At 47.8% G+C, this 21,561-nt stretch overlaps 2 protein-coding genes across 2 annotated transcripts in view; one reads left to right on the forward strand and one right to left on the reverse strand.

Annotated features, from left to right (window-relative positions):
* The first annotated feature begins 915 nt into the window (after positions 1 to 915).
* Positions 916 to 5,902, forward strand: RLBP1 (retinaldehyde binding protein 1). The gene is made up of 8 exons (XM_051628284.1): positions 916 to 1,190; positions 2,029 to 2,072; positions 2,312 to 2,440; positions 2,585 to 2,786; positions 3,813 to 3,991; positions 4,648 to 4,806; positions 5,193 to 5,303; positions 5,412 to 5,902. The coding sequence occupies exons 2-8, from the start codon at positions 2,061 to 2,063 to the stop codon at positions 5,568 to 5,570; spliced, it is 951 nt and encodes a 316-aa protein (XP_051484244.1). The 5' UTR covers positions 916 to 1,190; positions 2,029 to 2,060; the 3' UTR covers positions 5,571 to 5,902.
* A 3,233-nt stretch (positions 5,903 to 9,135) lies between these two features.
* ABHD2 (abhydrolase domain containing 2, acylglycerol lipase) overlaps positions 9,136 to 21,561 on the reverse strand; it is a 39,286-nt gene continuing 26,860 nt past the window's right edge. The window contains exons 7-11 of the mRNA XM_051628218.1: positions 19,673 to 19,765; positions 17,875 to 17,988; positions 16,556 to 16,625; positions 15,602 to 15,686; positions 9,136 to 14,584 (exon numbers count right to left, since the gene is read on the reverse strand). Of these exons, the coding sequence (XP_051484178.1) occupies positions 14,388 to 14,584; positions 15,602 to 15,686; positions 16,556 to 16,625; positions 17,875 to 17,988; positions 19,673 to 19,765 (559 nt within the window). The 3' untranslated portion in view covers positions 9,136 to 14,387. The remainder of the gene's footprint in view (positions 14,585 to 15,601; positions 15,687 to 16,555; positions 16,626 to 17,874; positions 17,989 to 19,672; positions 19,766 to 21,561) is intronic.

Raw genomic sequence — 21,561 nt, forward strand, 5'->3', positions numbered from 1 at the left:
GCCTTGGCACAGGTCCGGATTTTCCCTCCCTGCTCCCCCCTGCCCTTCATCTGGAGTCTCGTGCCTTCCTGCTCCTCCCTCACAGCAGGGTCTCAGCTCCATTACGGGGCAGTCCCACAGAAACGAAATCCGTAAATCCTGGTGGCATTACGAAACATGCCTTGTGTAAGCCCCTTCAGTCCTGCTCTGGTGCTTAGCCTGGTCCCACCACCTCCCCAAAATCCCCATCACTAAGAGCCTGGCCGAGCTCCTCTCCTCGGCTTGGGGACAGAACTGTGCACAGCACAATCTTCATCACATCCTCACCCAGCTCCTGCAACCCTGGCTCAAGAAGAGTTAAGGCTGCAAGGGCTCCCGTGCCCCATGTGATTTCAGCATGCTGAGATGTGTATGTCCAAAAACCCCTTGTTTTGTGGTCCTGTTGCACTCAGGTGTGGGCTCAGCATGGTCCCTGCTGCATCCTGGGGTTTCCCTCCCTTGCAGGACCACAGCATCACCCAGTTCCCAAAGCTCCAAGTGGGCAACTGTCACTCAGGGACATTGTAGAAAAAATATCTGCCCATTATTTTTTTATTTTACAACCTGTAAGTGGCCCCATATTGATACTGGCTTGTGTGGCCTCACTGGGGAGGAGCTGCAGGGACCCAGGCAGGACCAGCCCCAGGAGCATCCCCTGCTGTGAACCCATCCCAACAGTTGAACCCTGCCCAGGTGACCAAATTCACAGCAGGACCTGGCCAGGCTTTTCAGGGCAAAAAATAGGGAAGAAACCTGGCCTGCTCACCCCAGGGGAGCAGGCTGGGATGGCAGGCTGCCCCGCCTGCCTCTGCCCTGCTCCGTGCTAATGAGGAGTTACACAACAAGAAGCTTTTATACTTTGTTAATCGGGTCCGGCATCCCAGCCCGCCCCTCCACGCACGCTTCAGCCGGCCAGTAGAGCCCTGGTTCCCTCCTTCCCTCTCCTCAGCTGCCTTTTGTAATGTTTTAATGGGGTTTCTTGCCTGTGTTGTGCTGATTTAATTACAAAACTGCAGTGAGTTAATGCCTTGTGACGGTCTAATCCCAACCCGGTGACTCTACAAAGCGTTTGCCTGGATTTCTTGCCGCTCCACTCCGGCCTCACCATCCGTGTGTCCATCTCAGCCCTGTGCACTGACCCTCAGGCAGCGGTTCAGCTCTTCCTCTCCTTGGTGAGTATCTGGGACTTCTTCCACCTGAAGTAACTGCATTGGAGACCATCATCCAGCCCTCCCTTAACCTGGCTGGCACCTCCAAGGCTGGGACTGCTTTTACTGCCTGGAAAAAGGAGATGCTCGTCCCTTCCCCAGGAGCTGGCGGGGAAGAGGATGCTCCTGGGAAGTGGTTTAACTGGAACCAAGCATTCCTCACACAACCTGAACTTGGAGATGGTGCTACAGCCTGGCCGGGGCAGAGTCAGGTGCTGGAGGGTGGATTGAAGGCAGGCTTCCTCCTCCTTATGCACGGGAACAGGGTGTTTCACTGAGATGGCATCAGAAAGATGCTGAGAGGCTTGTGGTCCAGCCTTGCAGCCAGCAACAGGCTCTGGGCTGGAGCAGCAGGGCTCAAGGGTTTGGGAAATACCTTGGGGATAATAGGGCAGTAGAAATAAAATGCAGTAAAGGCAAGAGATGGTTGCCCACCTGGCAAAAGCTGGGCACTCACCTCTGCCCTTATGAGGATGGTCTGAGATGAAACGGCACTGGGTGAACTCATGGGGTTGGGGGCCCCATGAGATGCCCCCAGCCACCAGTGGAAAGGCAGACCTGACGAAAAAGGTGTCAGATGGTCAAAACACACGTTTTTAAGCTGCTTTTGCAAAAATCCCTGGTGTTCTTCAAAGTCTCTCAGCCTCTGGCAGGCAGGCAGAGACACAGGCAGGATGCAATGAAGCCAAGGACAGTTGAGGTGTCCCTACCTGAGCAAGTGGGGCAGGGGATGGGGCACGGGGGGTGCTGCAGAGGCTGTCAGGATTCCCACTGCTGCTGATTTCTCCTTCCCTCTCCCAAGTGTCCTGTGGCTGACAGAGGACAGAGGACAACATGTCTGCAGTTGTGAGTATTGCCCCTGCACTGCCCCATCCCTTGGGCTCTGAGCATCCCATCCCCACAGCATGGGGACAGGGCACCCCGCCAGCTGCTCTCAGGGAGCCTGGGTGGCACCCAGCCCTTCCCAATCCCATGGCACCCCTCCTGGGTTCCTTCCCCATAGCCCCCTATCCCGGGAGACCCGCAATGGGGCAGGGAGTTGGGGGGCTGGCTGGGGAGACCCCACATCCTCTCCTCATCCCTAGACGGGCACTTTCCGCATCGTCTCGGAGGAGGAGCAGGCCCTGCGCACCAAGCTGGAGCGCCTCACCACCAAGGACCATGGCCCCGTCTTCGGGAGGTGTGAGAAGATCCCCCCACACACCCTGCAGAAGGTGAGGGCGGCCATGGGGGGCAGGCACAGCCTGGGGCACCCCCTCCTCCTGGGGGGCTGGAGGAGACCCTCGACGGACTCTTGTATGGGTGCCTAAATGAGCTGGTCTGGGGGGTCCGGGCTCTCTCCCTGCTCACCCCCCCAGGCAAAGGATGAGTTGAACGAGACGGAGGAGCAGCGGGAGCTGGCGGTGAAGGCCCTGCGGGAGCTGGTGCAGGAGCGGGCAGGCAGTGAGGAGGTGTGCAAGATGGTGGCCGAGAAGATGCAGGGGAAGGACGACCCCTTCTTCCTCCGCTTCATCCGCGCCCGCAAGTTTGACGTCCAGAGGGCCTACGAGCTGCTGAAAGGTGGGGAGGGGTCCCAGGCTGTGACATCAGGCAAGGACAGGGGTACACATCCACCTCCCAGCTCCCTGCTCTGGACTGTGCTGGCAGAGCAGGACCCTGGCACGGGAAAGGGATGAGGAGAGAGGATAAATAGGAAAAGGCAGGGCTGGGGGCTCAGGATGCAAAGGAAAGAGTTGAGATGGGAAAAGAAATAAATGAGGTGGTGCCAGGCATCCTGCAATGCCAGGACAGTCCCATTCCTTGCGAATTTTGCCTGACAAAGTGGGCGGGAGGGAAGTTTGGTGGTGCAGGCTGCTGGTTTGTGAAGCAAACCCAGCTGTTTTGGGCTGCACCCCCTTGAGACCCCCACACTCCTTACGTGCCCTACACCCCCCCCCACCATGTGCCCCTTTGAGGTGCCCCTGGTCCTGCACCCGCCCTGACGCTTCTGTGCATGGTGCCCCGGGCCCCTCTAGGGCTGGGGGCAGGTTGGGCTTGTGGCACCCCTGTCCCCACATCCCCACCCGCACAGAGTGACCCACAGGGACGGAGGGGCAGTGGGAGGGCAGCCTTGGGGTGGCTGTCAGCTGGGACCTGCCTGGCTCTGGCTCCACTCTTCTTTGTGTTGGCCTTGGGGATAATGAGCTGTAATTATCCACACTAGCTCCCAGACAAGCTGTTTTGTTCCCCTGCATTTTCCCAGGAGGAGATTCCTTAGTTCGTGCCCGTAGGGTGGCACAGGAGGCGAGCTGGGGAATGTCACCCAAAGGAAGAGGAAGGGGAGAAGGGAAACAAGGGGAAAAATTACTTTATCTGCTAGTTGAGGTGTTGGAGAGAAGCCAGGAACCCCCTGCCAGGAGAGAGTAACACCGAGTGTGGTGAATGAGGCTGGCCCTGTGTGGACCTTGGGTTCACAGCTGTCGGGATAGGGAATGTCACCTCACCATCATCAGCCTGCCCTGTCCCTGGTGGCTCCCCCAGCGCTGCCCTGCCTTCCCGAGGGCGGGCAAGCAGCCGTTGTCCTCCTCAATTCCTGCCTCTTCCCAGGCTACGTGAACTTCCGCCAGCAGTACCCCGAGCTCTTCAACAACCTGACCCCCGAGGCCGTGCGCAGCACCATCGAAGCTGGCTACCCTGGCATCCTGTCCAGCAGAGACAAGCACGGCCGGGTGGTGATGCTCTTCAACATCGAGAACTGGGATTACGAGGAGATCACCTTCGATGAGGTCAGTCCGCATGAGCCATCACTCCCAGAGCAGAGTGGTCCCACTCCTGGGCTTGTCTTGTCTGGCAGGTCTGAGTTCAGCATCCCTTACACACACGTGTGTATGTCCACAACCAGCCTTCAGCCATCCAGGTTGAAGACATTCTGTAGCCCGTTGAATTTGTTCTTCTGGGGAGCCTAGGAGAGCAGAGTCTATCCCAAAGTTTTTCCCCTTCCTTCCCCCAGTGTGGTGCAAGGTGCAGACCAAATTTGGGGTGTGCACCCCCACCTCAGGTAACATGAGGTGAAGAAAGGCACCACACCATTAAATCAAGGTACTTTAGAAAGGAGGGACCTTGCAAGGCAGAGGAGGAAACTGAGGCACAGGAAAGGCTTCTTGCAAAGGGGTCCCCAGGCCTGTAACTCACAAGTTCTTCCAGCTATTTTTTCTGCTTGGCTCTGAATTTGGCAGCAACGTATCATTGCTCCAGATCTGAGATGCACCTGCCTTGAAAGAGGAACATGGTGGTTGTTGAGCATCCCCTGAAATGCCCTCCCTGCTCTGGGATAAGCAGGCTGGAGTCAAGCAGACCCTGCCTTGTGCTCCAGGGGATTCTTCTTGGGGTCTATGGCAGGTGAGATCTAACACCAGATCCTGCTGTCTCTCCTCTCCATTAGATCCTTCGTGCCTATTGCGTTATCTTGGAGAAGCTACTGGAAAATGAAGAGACCCAGATCAACGGGTTCTGCATCATTGAAAACTTCAAGGGCTTCACTATGCAGCAGGCATCAGGGATCAAACCCTCTGAGCTCAAGAAGATGGTGGACATGCTGCAGGTGAGGTGGCAAAGTCTGTGCCCAGCAGTGGCAGAGAGGACGCTGGGGGAGGAGAGAGCTCAGGGAAGGGAGAAGGCAGGGTAGCAGGGCTTGAGGTTGCCACCACACCAGCACCACAAGAAGGCATCATGGAGAGGCTGTTCCCCACCACATGCTCCTTGCCTTGCCACCTAATTGCCCTAATCCTGCAAAATGGATCCTATTTTTCTGGTCCCATCTTTCTGCCCTCTCAAAAGCCCAATCAGAAGCACTGGGTCAGAACAAAAAAGGGGCCATCAAAGAGAAAAGGGGAGATTGGGTGAGGGGATCTGTAGCAGTGCCGGGGTGCCCAGCTCTGCATGGGCAGCACCATCTGTAACCAGCTCTGTCTGGATTTGGGATCCTAGGACTCCTTCCCAGCACGGTTCAAGGCTGTCCACTTCATCCACCAGCCTTGGTACTTCACCACCACCTACAACGTGGTCAAACCATTCCTGAAGAGCAAACTGCTGGAGAGGGTGAGTATAACACAGGGACCTGGAGGCAGAGGCACATCCCTGGGTCAAATAGTGGCTGGGAAGAGTCATCCTGTTCCTCTACTGAGGGTCACTTCCATTTTCCTCCAGGTCTTTGTGCACGGGGATGAGCTGGAATCCTTCTACAAGGAGATTGACGCTGACATCTTGCCAGCAGACTTTGGTGGCAACCTGCCCAAGTACGATGGCAAAGCAACTGCAGAGAAGCTCTTTGGGCCCCGCATCGAGGCTGAAGACACGGCTCTCTAAACTGGGGTCCACTCTCCCTCCCCTGTACAATAGGATCAGAGGTGGCCTCTAACCCCAGCCACCTCCTTACCGTAGCTTTGGTTGGATGCCTGCTCATGAAGAGGCACTCTGGATGTGTTGCTCCACTCCTGTGTCCCTCCCCTCCCAAACCTGGCAGCGGGCTGCCTGGCAGCTCTGTCCCTCCCAGGCAGAGCATTCTCTTCCCTTGGGAGCCAGCTGAGACAGGCCACCAGTCCTCTCCTGCAGCGTGCCCTGCAGCTGTGGTGGGAGGACAAGGACAGTGTCTGCTCTGGGAAGGGAGGGCTACAGCAAGGGAGAAATAAAGTGTTCAACAGCAGAGCTCTGGGGTTTCTTGTGGCATCTGGCAAGGAACATGGGTGCAGCTATTTGGGCACAGGTGCTGGCTGTGCTGCTGGTTCTAAGGAGGCCAGAAGTGTCCCTGTCTCCCTACAATGGCCAAAGAACCAGCTGTCTCCATCCCCCTGCATCCCAGAAGGAGCCCCACCCCTGCCTGAGCAAGGACCCCCAGTTCTCATTTACCTGCTCTAACCAGGAAAGAAAACAGCCCAAAAGATGCAAATAAGAACCCAGAGGCCCAGGCAAAGCTGGCTTTGCATCATTTCTGCTCAGCCAGGCAGGCAATGGGCAGGAACAGAGACTGCAGCTGCCGTTAAGAGCAGGAGGTGGATTTTAGCTGCAGGACAGTGAAAGACAGGCAGAATATACTCTCTGAAATCTTGCAAAAGCCTCAGCACAGCTGTTTCTTCTAGCGCAGGCCCGTGAGAGGGTGCTCAGGCAGGGAAGCCTCATCAAAAGCCACCAGAGAGGGCAGAGCAGGGTTCTCGGCTGGCAAAGGGGCTGTGCCTGGTGCTAACGAGCCCTTGCTAAGGTGGGGTCAGCAGAACCCCAGGGCGGGGAGGAGGGAGGCAGAAGTAGCTGTGTCCCAGGGAATGTGGTACATTCTGGTTTGTGAATGAGGCATCTCCTACCCGGAGCAGCTTGTATACCTGTTTCCAGACTGTCTTCTCCTCCCCTGGTGAGCAGTAAGCCTGGGGGAACAGCAAGACACTGGTCTCTGCCCAGGTTACCTTCCTCTGTCAGGCTGGTGCTGCAGCAAGCCCTGTCCTCCCTCCCAGCTCTGCAGCTACACACAGGCACCCTTCATCAGCCAAGCAGAAGACCAGGCCCCCTCCTGGGGCCAGCCGAGGTGGAGGGTGCTGACAAGAGCCACATTCATTGGGGCACTGGCTCAGGCTCAAACCAAACAGGATGTGGGCTCCAAAGCTGAGGGGAGGATGGGGCCTGTCTGGGCAGAGGCGACTGGGGTTAAATCTGTTTTCTCCAGCCTCAGCAGTGTGGCTGGTCTGTGCATGGTGAGTTCTAGCCTCAGGCTGTGCCAGCCCTGTGTGAGAGCCTCCAAAAGGAGAGAGAGCCCCCAGAGGGAGAGCAAAAAGCACCAGGGCTCTGCTTGGCTCCTTACTGTGCAGTACTTTCAGGGGAACTGGGAAGCATCTGGAGCTGTCCCAAGGAAACCACATGTGAAAACCCTACAACCATTAGGCCAGTGCAAACACAACAGCACAGCTTGCCTGGGAGACAGAGCAACTGCAGCTCACTTGTAAAAACAGAAGATGATCCAAAAAGAATCACCCCATATGCACCACCCTGCTGCCTTTGGGATTTGGACTGGGACAGCCACAGCTTTTGGGGGGCTGTCTCTGTGGCTGCTCACCACTGCTGGGACAAATTGTCAGCCAGTAGCTTGCTTTGATGGTGAGACAGACAACAGCAAAGAGAGCAAGGTCCATGCTGGCCTCAGCCTCCCCCCAGAGTGACAGGAAGTAGTTTTGAGTAGTTCTAACAGCTAAATTGCAATGACCAATAAACTAGAGATGGAGCCCAAAGCTGCTTCCCACAGAACAGCTCTCATTGCAGGGGAAAAGCAGTGATGGTCCTGGCCCAGCCTCTCTGGGGCTCACCAGTTCCAGTTACCCTCCACACCTATCTCTCTTGGTCTGTAAGCAAAAAAAATCCACAGACCAGTGAGCTCTGAAGTGTCAGTCAAGAAGTGCTTGTGGCAGGGCTTTTCTATGCCCTGGGCTCAAACAAGTAGTTAATCCCTTAGATGTCAAAGTGTCCTGGCTAGAGTTGATGTTGTGTGGTTCTTCCGTCAGCAGCTGAAAGATTTGGAAATCCATGTGCTCTCAAGTGTGGAGAGAAAAATAACAGATGATGGCAGGCTGGAGGAAAGCTGTTGGCTCAGAGGAGAGTCCTTCCACAGGCTGTGGGAAGGGCCACAGCTCAGCCTTGTGCCCTGCCTCATTCAGGTCTTAGTCCTGGCACAGCCACAGGTCCTGCTCTGGAGGAGTCCTCCAGCAACCTACTGATCCTGGGAGAACCTGGGGGCCTATACAGGACTGTCAAAACTTGCTCTAACCCACTGGCAAAAATCACCTTCAGCATTTCTGGAGTAAGCTTTCAATCTCCCTTCTCCACAAGAGAGGAGTCCAGGACCTCTCTTAGCCATAAGATAGAAAGCAACCAAGAAAGGCTTGAGCATCACCAGTGCTTGTGTCACATGCTGCAAGGGGGAGGAAGATACACTCCACCCCCCAGGTAGCTCCCCATGCTGAGCTTCAGGGAAGGCTGAGCCCCCACCAGCTGCCAAGAAAGGCACACATGCCTTAGCTGAAAAGCCACCAAGCCCAGCCACACCAGACAAGAGAGCCAGGGCCATGGTTGGCTACTCTATATAGAGCAGGAATTGTTCAGACCGACTTCTCCCTGGAGTCTCTTCTGTAGCAGGTATGTCCTTGTTCTGCTCTTTGGAACACAACCAAGGCAGAGGTGAGCTCCAGCTGGAGATGACAGTGTGGTGGGGCTGGCACACCATCCATGTGTTGTCACATACAGCCCCTGGGCAGTCTTCTCATTTGTCTACCTGACACTCAGTGCAGCACTCAGGGGCAGCAGAGCCAAGTCTTCTGAAGATGGACACAGAAGGTGCAACAGCTGCAAAAGCAAAAGGTGGAAAGGACACCCCCACCACTGCCATCCCTCTTGTGTAGGAAAGAGAGGAGTACAAGCTTCAAGTTTCTCCCTCAAAGGAGCCTTTTACCTCTTGAACAGCCCAACTAGCAGGTCAAAACAGAGAGGCAACACCTAAGCTGATGGAACAGGAGGTATTGAGGAGTGTTGTCCTGTTTGGAACACCAGTGAGGGAGCAGCAAGCCCACTCCTGCCTCCATGTGTGCCACAGGGCTATAAGGACAGCCTTTCCCCAAGGCACTCTTGCCTTAGACAGCACTAGTGACCAGAAACTTTAGCATCTAATACCAAATTGGCCTTTAAGAACTAGGGCTAAAGGCTTCCTCTTGTTTCTTGTCTAGCTAATAAGGGAAGCTCATGGCTGAAGGAACATGTTCAGATACCCAGTTGCATTTTAATGAGTATCACCTTGTTGGCCCAACATGCTCCCACATCAGATGATCCTCTCCCCCCTGCAACTGTCAGGAGTGAGGGCTGGACTTCAGCACCCAACAACATTGCACACAGTTACTACATGTAGCACTGACTTCAATAAGTCCTTTATTTTTAAATAAAGAAATCCCACTGAATCAAAGATAACAAAATTACATTTTGTTTTGCAATGACCTCCATTTTACACCACACAAGAAAAAATTAAAGAAAAAATCAGACAATTATATGTATTTATATATATTTTAAAGGTAAACATCAGCAGATATAGAAAAATTGCATTGCTAGTTGCAAATCACCTCCCCCTGCAGCTGTCACCTCTAAAGAATCTGACTCAGAACATGGCAGCAGGGAGGGTGTCTCAGTACACAAGCTTTTTCAGGGCAGCATTTAGAGATGGTTCCAGATTATGGTTTTGCCTATTTGAAAATATTTTCATGGTAAGCTGATCACTATTAACATCAGAAGTCACTCAGTCTGTTCTAACACACCTGTATGGGCACAAGAAGGGTACAGGTCTGTTCTTCTCAAGCTCTCCATGCACTTCTCCAGCTTGGGATTGTCAGAGAAAGGGTTCCTCCTTCTGAAGAGGCTGTATTTTCTCAAGAAGCAGCTCTAATAACTAAATTATGGGCAAGCTGTCAAGCAGCAAAATGAGAAAATATGCTCCTTTGGAAAGCTGCTGAGTTGGGCTAAGCAGTAGGGTTTGGTTGTATCAAATACAGGTGGATTTTGACTTTAAAAAAAAAAGACATCCCAGTTGGTAGGAACTATAAGAAGGGTCAACATCCTAGTAGAACTATAGTGGACACCCCAGAAGGAAGTTCTGTATCCAAGCAAAGCTCTTGCATGACCAGAGACAGATGTGAGCTTATCAGTCAGAAGCAAGAAGGCTTTGTGTAGAGCCACCTTGTGGGACAGGGCACTAAAACCACCTGCACTAGGCAAGGCCATTAAGTGAGAAGGAAAGACACAGACTATCCACATGGAATGTGGAGCTGGAGCTTTTGGAGTGTTATCAGATAGACTTGGAAAAGGCTGTTCAATACCAGCAGACCACACCTGATAAATGCTGCCCTGGATTCCAATGGTTGCATCCATTGATTAACCAGCAAAATCAAGGACACAGATGTTCAAAATGCAGCCCTAGAAACCTTCCCACCACAGCATGGAAAGCTGGCAACTGCTTTGACTCATGGATAGCACTTATGCCCAAGATGCCCCAACAGTTGAGAAAGTCCAGACTACAGTAGTAGACAACCTCAGCAATAAAAGGGGTACAGTTACAAGGCACCCCTTCCTTTGGCTGGTGTTCTGAGGCATTCCAAGCTTTGACAAAACTCAAAAGTCCTCACATCAAGAGCAGCTCTTTGCTTGTCACTTCAAAGCTATGAAGGAGACACTGCTTTGAGTCACTGTGGCTCCAGGACCAACCCAACCAACAGGTCCATCAAAGAAGTAAGGATACATGGAGCGTGACTCAAGCCAGAAGCAAGATGCCTTTCACAACAAATACTTATACATGCAACTCAAGGCTAGGACCTTTTCTGGTCTCCTGGAAAAAGGCTGTGAAGAATTCCAATACACTCTGGACAGGCAAAATATTTTTCTAGAAAAACTTGGAGGCAATCCCAGTGACTAAACTGTTTGGCAATTAAATCCTGAAGTTGCTACTCTGCTCTTTCTTTTGAGATCCAGTCCCTTAGACAATCTACCTCCAGCTGGAGTTAACAGACAAGAACTTTGGGATTATAAGTGACATTCAGCAAAACAAACCCTCCCTCTATTACTCAATCCCTACTGCTAAAGAAGCAGAGAGGTGAAAGTGATCCAGGGCTTATATACATTGTTGTTTTAAGCCTAGAAATAAGACTGTAGCCAGTTGCAGGCTGCCCACAAAGATCTTTTCAGTCAGTACACTTGTACAGTGAACATTGCCAAGGGTGTCTCACTACCTAGTGAGTGTCTGAGAAGTCATTTCCTAAAATGCAAAGCCCCAAGAGCTCTGACAGAGCTGTTACTGAAGTCTCTAGATATGCTGATGTCAAGGGAGGAGGAGAAAAGGGGCAAGGCACCACGTGTCAAAGGGCTGGGGTCTAGGAACTTGTGACAGACCCAGGACAGATGACACACAGGTAGCTTGGCTAAATGCAGTGCTGCAGCTAATAGTTCCCAACATCTTTGCTTAATGTAATGTCTTTGTAACCTCTATCTTGATAAACAAGAACTGCAGAAAAGCACTCAGGAGAAAGACTGCAGGGAAGTTCAAGTTTCTGTCTTTACAGTGCAACAACATTCCCAGACCCATCTGAAAACTCCTTCAGCTTAAAAGCTAATGACCATTAAAAATGCTGGCAGATCTGATGTAGTGGAAGCTGCAAGTTCCTTGTGTTCAGTAAGAGCAAGTCCCAGCTGCATACCTACAATCTTCAGATCTCTCCACACACTGACAAAGCTGATGGTTGGACCAGCCTAACCATCCAAACAGTGCTACAACTTGCCATCTGATTGAGAGAGTCTTTCAGGTTTATGTCCAAGTTCTACTTACTTTCAGGAACAAGGCATGGATACCACATGAGACTACCTGGGGAAGAGCTCTGCGGATGCTCTAATCCTGGTTTGAAACTAAACAGAGTGCATGACATTGAATCATCATGCTTTAATCTTGAACTGCATTATCAAACTATACTGCAATGATCTCAAAGTGCACACACTTCAACAACCTCGTGTTAAGCTTCCCAGGACAAAATTCCACCTTCATAGGGACTGGCTTGACCCGACCAGAGGCAAATCACTTACTTTGCCTCATCATTAACCTTTCCAGACAGTACCACGCCAGTTCTCACCCTCCTGACTTTCATGTTGTGGGCCAGTCAACAACCAAACTCATCTGCCAGTCTGGGTCCTGGGAAGGAAGGCAGAGCTTCAGCTGCCTGGGGAGCTGGGCAGAGCACCTCTGCTTTTGATAAGGCTCTCGAGTTGAGGAAGGCAGATATTTTTCTCTCAAAGGAGGTCAGATGCACATTGACCAACCTTGGACAGAAGTTCACATGTTGGATCAAAAGATGGGCTCTTCACCTCAACAAGGGTATCAGTAGCAAGGATGTCTTCTGTTGCTCTAGAGCTGTCTGAAGTTGATACTCAGCACAGTAAAGCTGGATTGAGGAAAGACATGAAGCATGGGAAAGGCAATGTTGTTCCTTTATGACCTGTGCAAGCTACAGCTGTAGTACACTATGAAAGGTGAAACACTTCTAAAATTGTAACCCACTGGAGATAAACATTCCCCTACACACCTAAATTTTTACTGTATTTTCAATGTATACAAGTGGTGTTTACACTCCACTTCTGTTGACACAAGAAAATATTTAAGTAATTTCCAGTGATTATATGAACAGCTACTTAAGCAAAAATCTGAAATGTCTTTTATGACAGATTTTAGTGCTATATAGATGCAGTATGAATAAGAGGAAAAGATCCAGACAAGATATCCATCAGCTAAGAATATCCTTGCTAACTAATGCCCTAAAATAGTTCTTAAGGAACAGCCAGAAGCATGGCCAAGTCTTGCTATAGCTTTTCTCAGTCGCATCTTTTATTTGATGAAAAAAGGAAACCTGGACTTACTAACCAGAAGAACGTGCAGATGCCCACAGCTCATTCTAACAGGCCAAGGTGTCTGGCCTAAGGCAAATGAAAGAAATTTCCTGATATGATAATACACCTTTGCTACAATAGTTAATTATTGCTTTATTAAAACAAAAACCCACCTTTCCAACCTACTGAAGTTGAGGGACAGGGCAATCCAGAAGGCTTGTTCCCCTACATCAGACTGAAGTCTTGAAGCTTGTTTCACCCTTAAGCTATAAACTAAAGTGCCTGAAACACAGACCAAGGCTGAAGCAATAAAGTGCTAGTTGATGTGGGAAGTGTCACAGGAAAAGAACTTAACTGACACTGTGATAAAGAAGTCCTAAGGATGGATTAATGAGACTATAATATTAACATAACAAACAGTAAAAAAAACAACAACAAAAGATTTTGATCACAAAATTTCAGTCTCCAGATTGACATGGGACAACTTTCCTTCCAGGGGATAGATAGAGTATTAGCACAGATCATAACAGTCACTTAAGGGAAAAGCACGTGTGTGTAGGCATCTTTCCTGCCAAAAGCTTTCACACTTCACACATTAAAACTAGAAGAGGATGCCTGGGTATGGAAAAGGAATTCAAGTGAGGAAGAGCCCAGTATCTTACAAGAGCTAGTAATTCTACAGCATTACATACATGTGGAAATAGTTAGCCAGGCAAAGATACCATTTTAGTTGCACTAGAGTCATCCAGTTCCCCATCAACTGTAAGGCAAGTCTTGTGTCTGAAAGCCATTTCTAAGGGAAGAATTTTGGTATGATTTATCCTGATTTAAGGGGAGTACATCTAAATAGATACCCTCCTCTTCAACAAGTGAATCATTAACAGAGTACATAATTCTATGAAATACTCTTAAAAACAATTTTTGATCACAGAAAGATCCTGCAGATTCTCAATAATTAGTTTCCATTTGGATGCTAGAGCCAGCTTTAAAAAGCCCTGGGTCCAAAAAAAAAGTACTAGAAAGATGACTACATTTAAAAAGGGGCAAAGATGACAAGAAAGTGACTGATCTAGTCCTGGTGCAAGATAATATGTTCTCACAGAAGCATTAACTGGTATTGCCAGCCTGCAGCTTTTCTGAGTCCCAGCATAAAGACACCCAATCCACAGACAGCTGAAGCATGGAACTATTTTTAAATTGATTGACTCATGTAAGTGCATTCCTAGGAAGCAAAAAGCTCCCTCAAGAAGGCTGCAACTCCACTGGCAGTTGAGCATCTGTTTTTCCAAGTGACATTTTAATGCCTTTAGACTGAACTACTCACTGGCTTGTGGCCCGGGTTTTTCCACCAGGCCAGAGGAGAACAGTTACAGTTAGTCATCTACACCTAAACAAATGCTGCAGATCAAGGTTTTGACCAGCAGGTGAAAGGATTTGACATTTGAAACTTCTACTATATTAAAGCAAGCTGTCTTTAGCTCAATAACCCTGTAACGAGTTGCAGTCAGAAACCTAACTCTTCAAGCAGAGCAGTACATTCCAAAGCCAAGTGACTATAAGTACAAAGATGCTCTGATCAGACATTGCCCTCTGCTTTAACTCCACTGTGGAAGAAAACATTGTGATCAAACCCCAGCCATAGGATATCGAGGAAAATGGAAACCTGAAGCAGCAGGTGTGGGAACAAACAAGATGTTCCCAAAGGGAGAAATATACTGAAGTGATCCAGAGTCTTTGGGTTGTTTACTCCTGGCCAGATACAGCCTGCTCTGTGTCTGAGCAGTGAGACTTTGTCTTCTCCCACTGGCAGATGGCATTGGTATACTGCACCACAAGCTTATCCATCCAGGTAAGAGGTTCTGGGAATAGTACAGACCCCTCAAAAAATCCCAGATGGCCTCCATGAAGGGGCAGCACATACATGACGTTTTCCCGTTTCTCTGCAAAACAAAAGGAGACAAAGTTCCAGAAGGTTACATCTTGGAGCTGAGAAAGAAACCACCTTGAGTTGTGATAATCACCTTGACCCTTGGCATAGTATCTAATCCAAAGGAGCAACTGTGTAGGAAGCAGGAAAGCACTGGCAGGCCTACTTTGGAGTCCAAAGCACATCACCTAACCGCTTCACAGGACAGGACAGTCTGCAGGAACCAATCCCAGTACAAGGAGGTTGCCCAAGAAATGCTGATGGCTGGGTCCTTCCAGCAATGCCTGTACTGCCACAGTCATGCTCCTTTAATGAATGAACATCTTTAACTCAGACACTGTTAGCACCATGTCAAGCTGCTCTAAGCTCTATCAGTACATCAGCCACCTCCCATGGTGTAGTGAGAAAAATCCCTGTACTTGCTTCTGCCTGGAGGCAGCTGTGGCTTCTGCCTGGAAGCAGCTGTGGATACTCTGCTCACAATCAGGAAACGAATGAACCCTGCTTCCCTCCCTGTGCACCCTCTATTTGTGTGACTAAGCAGCAGCCAGCTCCCTCTTCTGAGCCATTTACTCTTTGTTTTGCCTGAAGATAGGATCTCTTCCTTGAAAGGAGTTCTAAGTTCAATATCAAACAACACAGCCCCTGCCCCAGTCCTTCATCAGCATAGGGGGCTGTTCATCTGTACTTGATGAAGACTATCACTACAATAACCCACCTTTCTACTAAATCCCAGTGAGGGATGGAGACACAAGGAAGCATTTTTTCCCATTCAGGAATGTAACCTGAATGTAAAATGCTGGCTGTTAGAACAAGCCAAACCAGCAGAAGGGGCCTGAAAGGACTCAAGATCTTCCTGCTCAAGGTTAGCCTTGTTAGTTCTAGTGACTGGCGATCTAAAGAGGCTTAGGACACCTTCCACAGGATTACAGATGTAAGGAGGCAAGTCAAGCTGCTTTGAAATCATGGATGATGATAAGGAAGCAGCAGACAAAAATGTGCACAGCTGTAGCAAACTGCTTCAACATACCTGAAAGAGCTCTTGGAATTGATAGAAGACTCTCATGCACAAGAGGGTCATCAGCAGCATTAACCAACAGAAGAGGAACATGGATCTGCATCAACAAGCATGGCAGAAAAGGAAAAAAAAAAAAACATTAAGGGGGTTGGTATTTAAATTTCAGTCTACCAACTGTAAAAGCATCTTAGCTCAACTCCATTAAGACACCTTATTTCAGAATTGAGCTATACCTAGAGAAGCATCAGAAAAGCAGAGATTAGAAATTTAAGACTAGTAGCTTTTTACCAATGGAGTAACTTCAGAGCTTGACTATTTTTTTTTCCAACTCAATTGTATAAGAGGGGAAAGGGTGCACCAGAGCAAATACAGATTGAGTCACAGATCTTCCCCACTCAGAATTCAAATAGCTACACCCTTTTTTGCTCTGTATTGCTTTGCACATCAGGCAGCTAGTGCCAGCTCTGTTATGAACACCTTGGTTGAAATCCAGGAAACTCCCTTGGACCATTCTCTATCCTCTGGCTCAGCAGATCAAGAAGGAATTAAATCTTCCAGTTCCACTTCAGCAAAACATTGGTCTGCTAAACATCTGCTGGTCAGATAGCATCCTAAGTTTCTTCCACAGTAAGTCATTCTTCCTTGGAACTGCAGGCTCTGTGCCACCACCCACTTCCCACCTTATCCTCATACACTCAGCAGGTTCAGCTGAATGCCTGGCTTTATCTAGATCACTAGGGTGCTACTACCTGTCAGAGTTCTAAGCTTTTATGAGCCCAGAGCATTCAGCCCCAGTATTAAGAGGTAGCCAGAACTGAAATCCTATTCTAACATACTGTGAGTGATTATTTCTGAAAATCCCAGATAAGACAGCTGTGCCTGGGTATCAACAACAGAAGCCACAGTGCAGTTTCTCTCCAGTTGGAAAATGAAGGTACAAGAGCAGCCTCTAATGCAAGAGCTTACCTTGTGCAGATACTGCAGGCAGCTTTCTTTTTCATAGTATTCCTTCAGGGAACTGTAGCCATGGAACTTCCTGAAATAGAGGAGACTGTCATTGCCATCACCTGCTTCTAGTATTCATGTGACTCATTTTCAAGTGAGAAGACATAATGCAGAGATAAGAATGATGCCTCACTTTTCACAGACAATGCTTTTTTTTTTCCTAACCAGTGCCTCTGCAAAACTCACCCTTGGCAGCACAAGCCTTTATACCTCCTGGGTTTACTCAAACATTGTGACAGAATGGCAAGTTACACGTGGAAGTTGAAGTCTAGCAACCTTCAAAGCACTTCTTTTAAAGTATCTCACTCCACTTAATTTTACACGTAGAAGAAAGAAAAAGTTATGATCTTCTTCATCTTTACCTGAAAACCTTTCAAAATACAAATCCACCACAGTTTATGAACTTCAAACATTCTGCCCACAAGGCACCCAAAATTCACTGTCCTTCCCATTCTTTGCCAAACCCTTAACACCCCATCCCACACCAAGAATTCAGTGAACCTGTACTCCAGTGCATATCTTTGTATTTTATTTTTTTTTTTATATAAACATAGCTGTCAGCCCAAACTAGGAAGGCCTCAGGGATGAGGGACAAGTAAGGAGATTTCCCTCAGAATGGCTTTTACAAGGCAACCAGCAATACTCTTAGTCTGCCACAAGCGTTATAGCTGTACAGCTGACAGTTTAGTGTCATTTTGGAAAGCTGTAAACAACTCCACAGAATATGCCATGATATGAACAGTGCTACTGACACAAGTGCTATGCTGTTTTCAAGGACACAGGCAGTAACAAGCTACTGCTTAATAAAGCAGAAAGCTAATGAAGGTGTTAGTATGACAAGTATTATCTCAGCCAACTCTAATGTTTATTGAGAAGGTAGTAGTGGTTTTTGGCAAGAAGGGGTTTTTCCCCAAAAAAACCCCATCAGGGCTAAAGACACTCAAGAGTCATTCTGAGCTGCTTTCTACATTCTGCCCTTTTTTTTCCTAGAACTTGCAGGCAGAACTGGCCTCTTCCTATATTATTGAAGGCTGCAGGTTCAGATTTACTGATAAACAGATGCCTCCTGAATTATTTTATGGAAGTTGTGACTGTCAAGAGTAAGTTGTTTGGTTTTTTTTTCTGGTTTCATTCAGTATGAAGGCAAGGAAGAATTTCAGATTGTCAGCACTGTATTTCAGCAGATTCCTAGAGGCACAGCAAAAGGCACCCAAGAGCAACACCTGAAAGGGAAGGGACTTTCAGAGATCTACATGGGATCAGACAACCACCCTTCATACCTCATGATGTTATCATCAATCTGCATAAGGGATGTTGCTGTATAGAGTTTGCTCAGATCTGCATCTAACAGGCTCTGTGGCTTCTTCAGGTTGTTATCTCCAAAAAGAACTTGCCTGGAAGAGGAACATCAAGAAAAACATCCAAATAACAAAAGGGCAGTAAAACCATGACCTGTTCAAGGACAACTGCATTTACCAAGTCTGACAAGATAAGAGTAGAAGCAGCTGCATATACACAAGGCTTTATTGGGAAGAGGGACAGCTTATTGGTTCACCTCCCTTCCCAGCAACACAACAAAAATTCCAGCAGCCTCTTTATAGAAAAGATGTTTTTCTATTATACTGAAAAACTGCACAAGGATCTTCCCAGAACAGACAGCAGTAGGGGTATTTGGAACAGAGGCTGCATGTTAGAGGGAAGGTCCTTTGGCTTCAGACCAAATCTGTGGGTGGCTGGGGTGAGAGCACTAGCAGTCCTGGGCAGAGCATCTTCTTCACCATCTGGTCTTAGAATCTCCCCAGCACAGATATTAAGATAGCTCACACAGCAGAAATTACTTGGGGCATTACCTTAGCAGAAAGCTATTTACTATGGACACTTGTCATAATTAGTTACTGCCCTCAGGAGAGGATGTGTTTCTTTACCAGAACAAACTGCTCCCTTAACAAATAGAACAAAAGCCACAAGTTGGAAAAGGGTTTTTATTTCCTTTCAGAGGCAGCTGCAGGGCAGAGTAGGAGGGAGGATAGATTTGATTTGGGGGAGTTGCCTTAGAGCACAAGTGATTATGGAAAAAAGTTTACTTAAAAGACTCTCCTTTGAGCCAGCACTGGTATTTTTTTTCTGGGTTACGAATTTAAGTACATTTTAATGAGAGCTTACCTAACTTCACATGTTAAATTTGGTCAAGTTGTCTAAATATTTGTCAGTCTGGAATGAATTGTGTGGATCATCCTACATGTCAGCTGTCCTAATTCCTTCTATAAGCATTTGATTTTGCACAGAAGTGTAAACCATTAACTAAAAGTGTGCAAGTGACACATGTTCTTAATTGGAGTGGTTCTTAGATATTCCCATCCTTTTCCCTTGAGTCAGGCAACTTCAAATATACACAGATGAGGTACTTTCTAAGGCAGTAAATGTGTAAGAAGTACTCAGAAAACTTGTGATGGAAGAAACACCATTGAGCATGTCACATGTTTAACAAACATTCCTTTGGTGTGTGAGAGCCACAGATCACAACAGCAGCACAGGGATCCTACAAGTACACTTGTCCTCCAGGAGGAGCAACACTAGGTATTTTGCCGACTACATGTTCTCTCTAGAGGAACAGCTAGAAGCCACAGCTACAGTTTGACTGTTTGCTTATTTGATAAGCAGCAGCTCCATACAGCAGATCTTGAAGATAAGTCCTACCTCAGGTAGGTGGCAGAACAAGAGGCTCCTTGAATAGGGAATTCTTTGGCTAGAAGTGAAACAGATGCAGAACACTTGGCTTTGAAGTCCAATTGCAATGTTTTCATGTGCACAGCTTGTTTATTCATTAAGTTTCCTCAGAAGGCAGAAAGACAAAGCCTGCTTTCTTATAACAAGATCACCAAAGCTTATTTGTATATTTTACAATATATGGATGAGATTGACATGGGCTTCCCTTCTCTGTTGGTTCATCTAAAGGCCACCAAGAAAGGAACTGGTGCATCATCTTTCAGGAGTCCTGTTTTAAAGGACTGAGAAGACAAATCCAGTGTAGCAAATGACCCAGTTGATACTATCAGTTGAAGTGATGTACTGCAGTACCTGTGAGAAAGGATGATCTTCTTCATGTTGTCTGCCATGAGGAAGTTGTAAAATCTTCTACAGTGATCCCACTGCATGAAGGTTTCCTGTGCCCTAGAAAAAACACAGCACAGAAGAATCAAAGCTGTTAATGTAGATCTTGTAAGGTCAGATGAATACACTATAACATCTTTTGGCAGTCTAGAGGCTATGTAAACAAATCTGCAGGCCTTCCCTGCCACAGCTTCTCCAGGAAATTACTTCCACTTGGATGAAGTTTGGTAGTATTAGAACACAGATCTCCAGTCTCATTTTGCACAACACAATTAGCTGTTTTGATCAGAGAATTTAAGAGCCATCAATCAAGAGCTGCAACACTAACAAGAGGATTTTAGTGTCCCTTTGCACAAGTTGAATGTAATTCACCTAGTGGGACTACCAAAGAACTAAAACCTGTTGTTGAACAAAGTGTTGTCTATCGTGTATATTAGCTCTGCAGAAGAAATAATGTCCAAACATTTCCAAGATGTACAGGCACTATTATTGTTTTAGCTTCTCTGGCAGGAGCTGTAGGTCTAAATATTAGTTGCAGCTGGAAGTGGCATCTGAGTTGAAGTCTTTACCTATTCTCAAAGCAGAAAAGCACTTCACAGCTTATCTGTTGCTAAAGCAGAATTAACACCATCCAGACCTGGTGAGCTTTGCCAGATATCAGCACCGCTTTGCTACGCAGGGTCACGGGCAGGTTACAGCTTTAGTCTTCACAGAGTTGGCTGTTACTGAGGAAACACACTATCATTTACTGAGCAACCTAAGACTGCTGGGAGCAGTTTCAGCTACTGAAGTGCTCCCACCATTTAAACATTAACATACCAAGACAACTAGGGCAGATTTAGAATGACCTCCCAAGTCACCACCTGCAAGTCCCCTACCAGAGCAAAAGCTTTTTTTCTACAGTAAGCCATTTAAAAAAGAAAATTTCCTTATCTTTATGTCTAACCAGACTATGCATACCATATTTAGGCCAGGGCAGGGAAATGAAGGAAGACAGGAAGATGTCAATTTCTTTCTTCACAAAAGATTTTCCAAGCAAACTTATTAAGTTTTTACAAGATATTTGAAGTTAAAGCTACTACATTTCCCTGCAGTTCCTGTAGCACACACTAATGCTCCTACTATGAAGAGCTGCAAGCACTGAAAAAAGGCAGCTTCCAGTATTTTGAGGACTGCACAGGTTTCAAAGCTGAGAACTCTCCCCACAGCCCGTAGCTATGGTGAAGATGCATTCCACAAGATCAAGAAGCAGAATCAAGCCTGTGCAGGCAAAGGGCAGAGATTAAGGAATAAGGAGACATGTCCCTGTTTAGCCTCAGGGAAAAAATTCCTCAGACTATGTTAAATCACTGAACTAAGAATCTCATTCTTCTGGCAGATCCTAGTATTGCTGCTACTTCATTATGCCCATCTATGGGACTCATGCTTAGTGCTCTGGAAAGACTTTCGTTTTTCAGATCCCTGACTCTCCTTGCTCACCATTATTTCCCCCCTCTTCTCTTCCTAAAGAGAAGTTATTTGGGGAATGAAGGCTGTACAAGCTAATAAAAAAAGAAAATGGAACTGTAAACTAACTAGTGATGTTTGTCTGGGTAATGCACTTTCATGTAGCCCAGAGGGATGAGGCCAGTTATTTTAACCTACCAGATAAAGCCCAGGAAGGCTAAGGCTTAACCATTAACCTGGAGGTGCTTTGTACCTCCCACTTCTATAACCAGGGGCCTCCCTACCCTGCCTTTTGCTTAGTAGATATTTATTGATGTTGCTTTCCCTTAGCTCTTCAGCTAAACAGCATTTAAAGCAGAAGTAGGTACTGGGCAGGGAAACACAGGATCTGAAAAGCCTTCCTGTTGACT

This window comes from Apus apus, chromosome 10 (assembly GCF_020740795.1).
Source record: "Apus apus isolate bApuApu2 chromosome 10, bApuApu2.pri.cur, whole genome shotgun sequence".
Classification (NCBI taxonomy): Eukaryota; Metazoa; Chordata; class Aves; order Apodiformes; family Apodidae; genus Apus; species Apus apus.

Excerpts from the sequence above, each read along its gene's own strand:
- RLBP1 (XM_051628284.1), top strand. Across the intron at positions 3,992-4,647 it reads AGGAGATCACCTTCGATGAG|ATCCTTCGTGCCTATTGCGT; the intron begins GTCAGTCCGCAT and ends CCTCTCCATTAG. Across the intron at positions 4,807-5,192 it reads AGATGGTGGACATGCTGCAG|GACTCCTTCCCAGCACGGTT; the intron begins GTGAGGTGGCAA and ends TTGGGATCCTAG.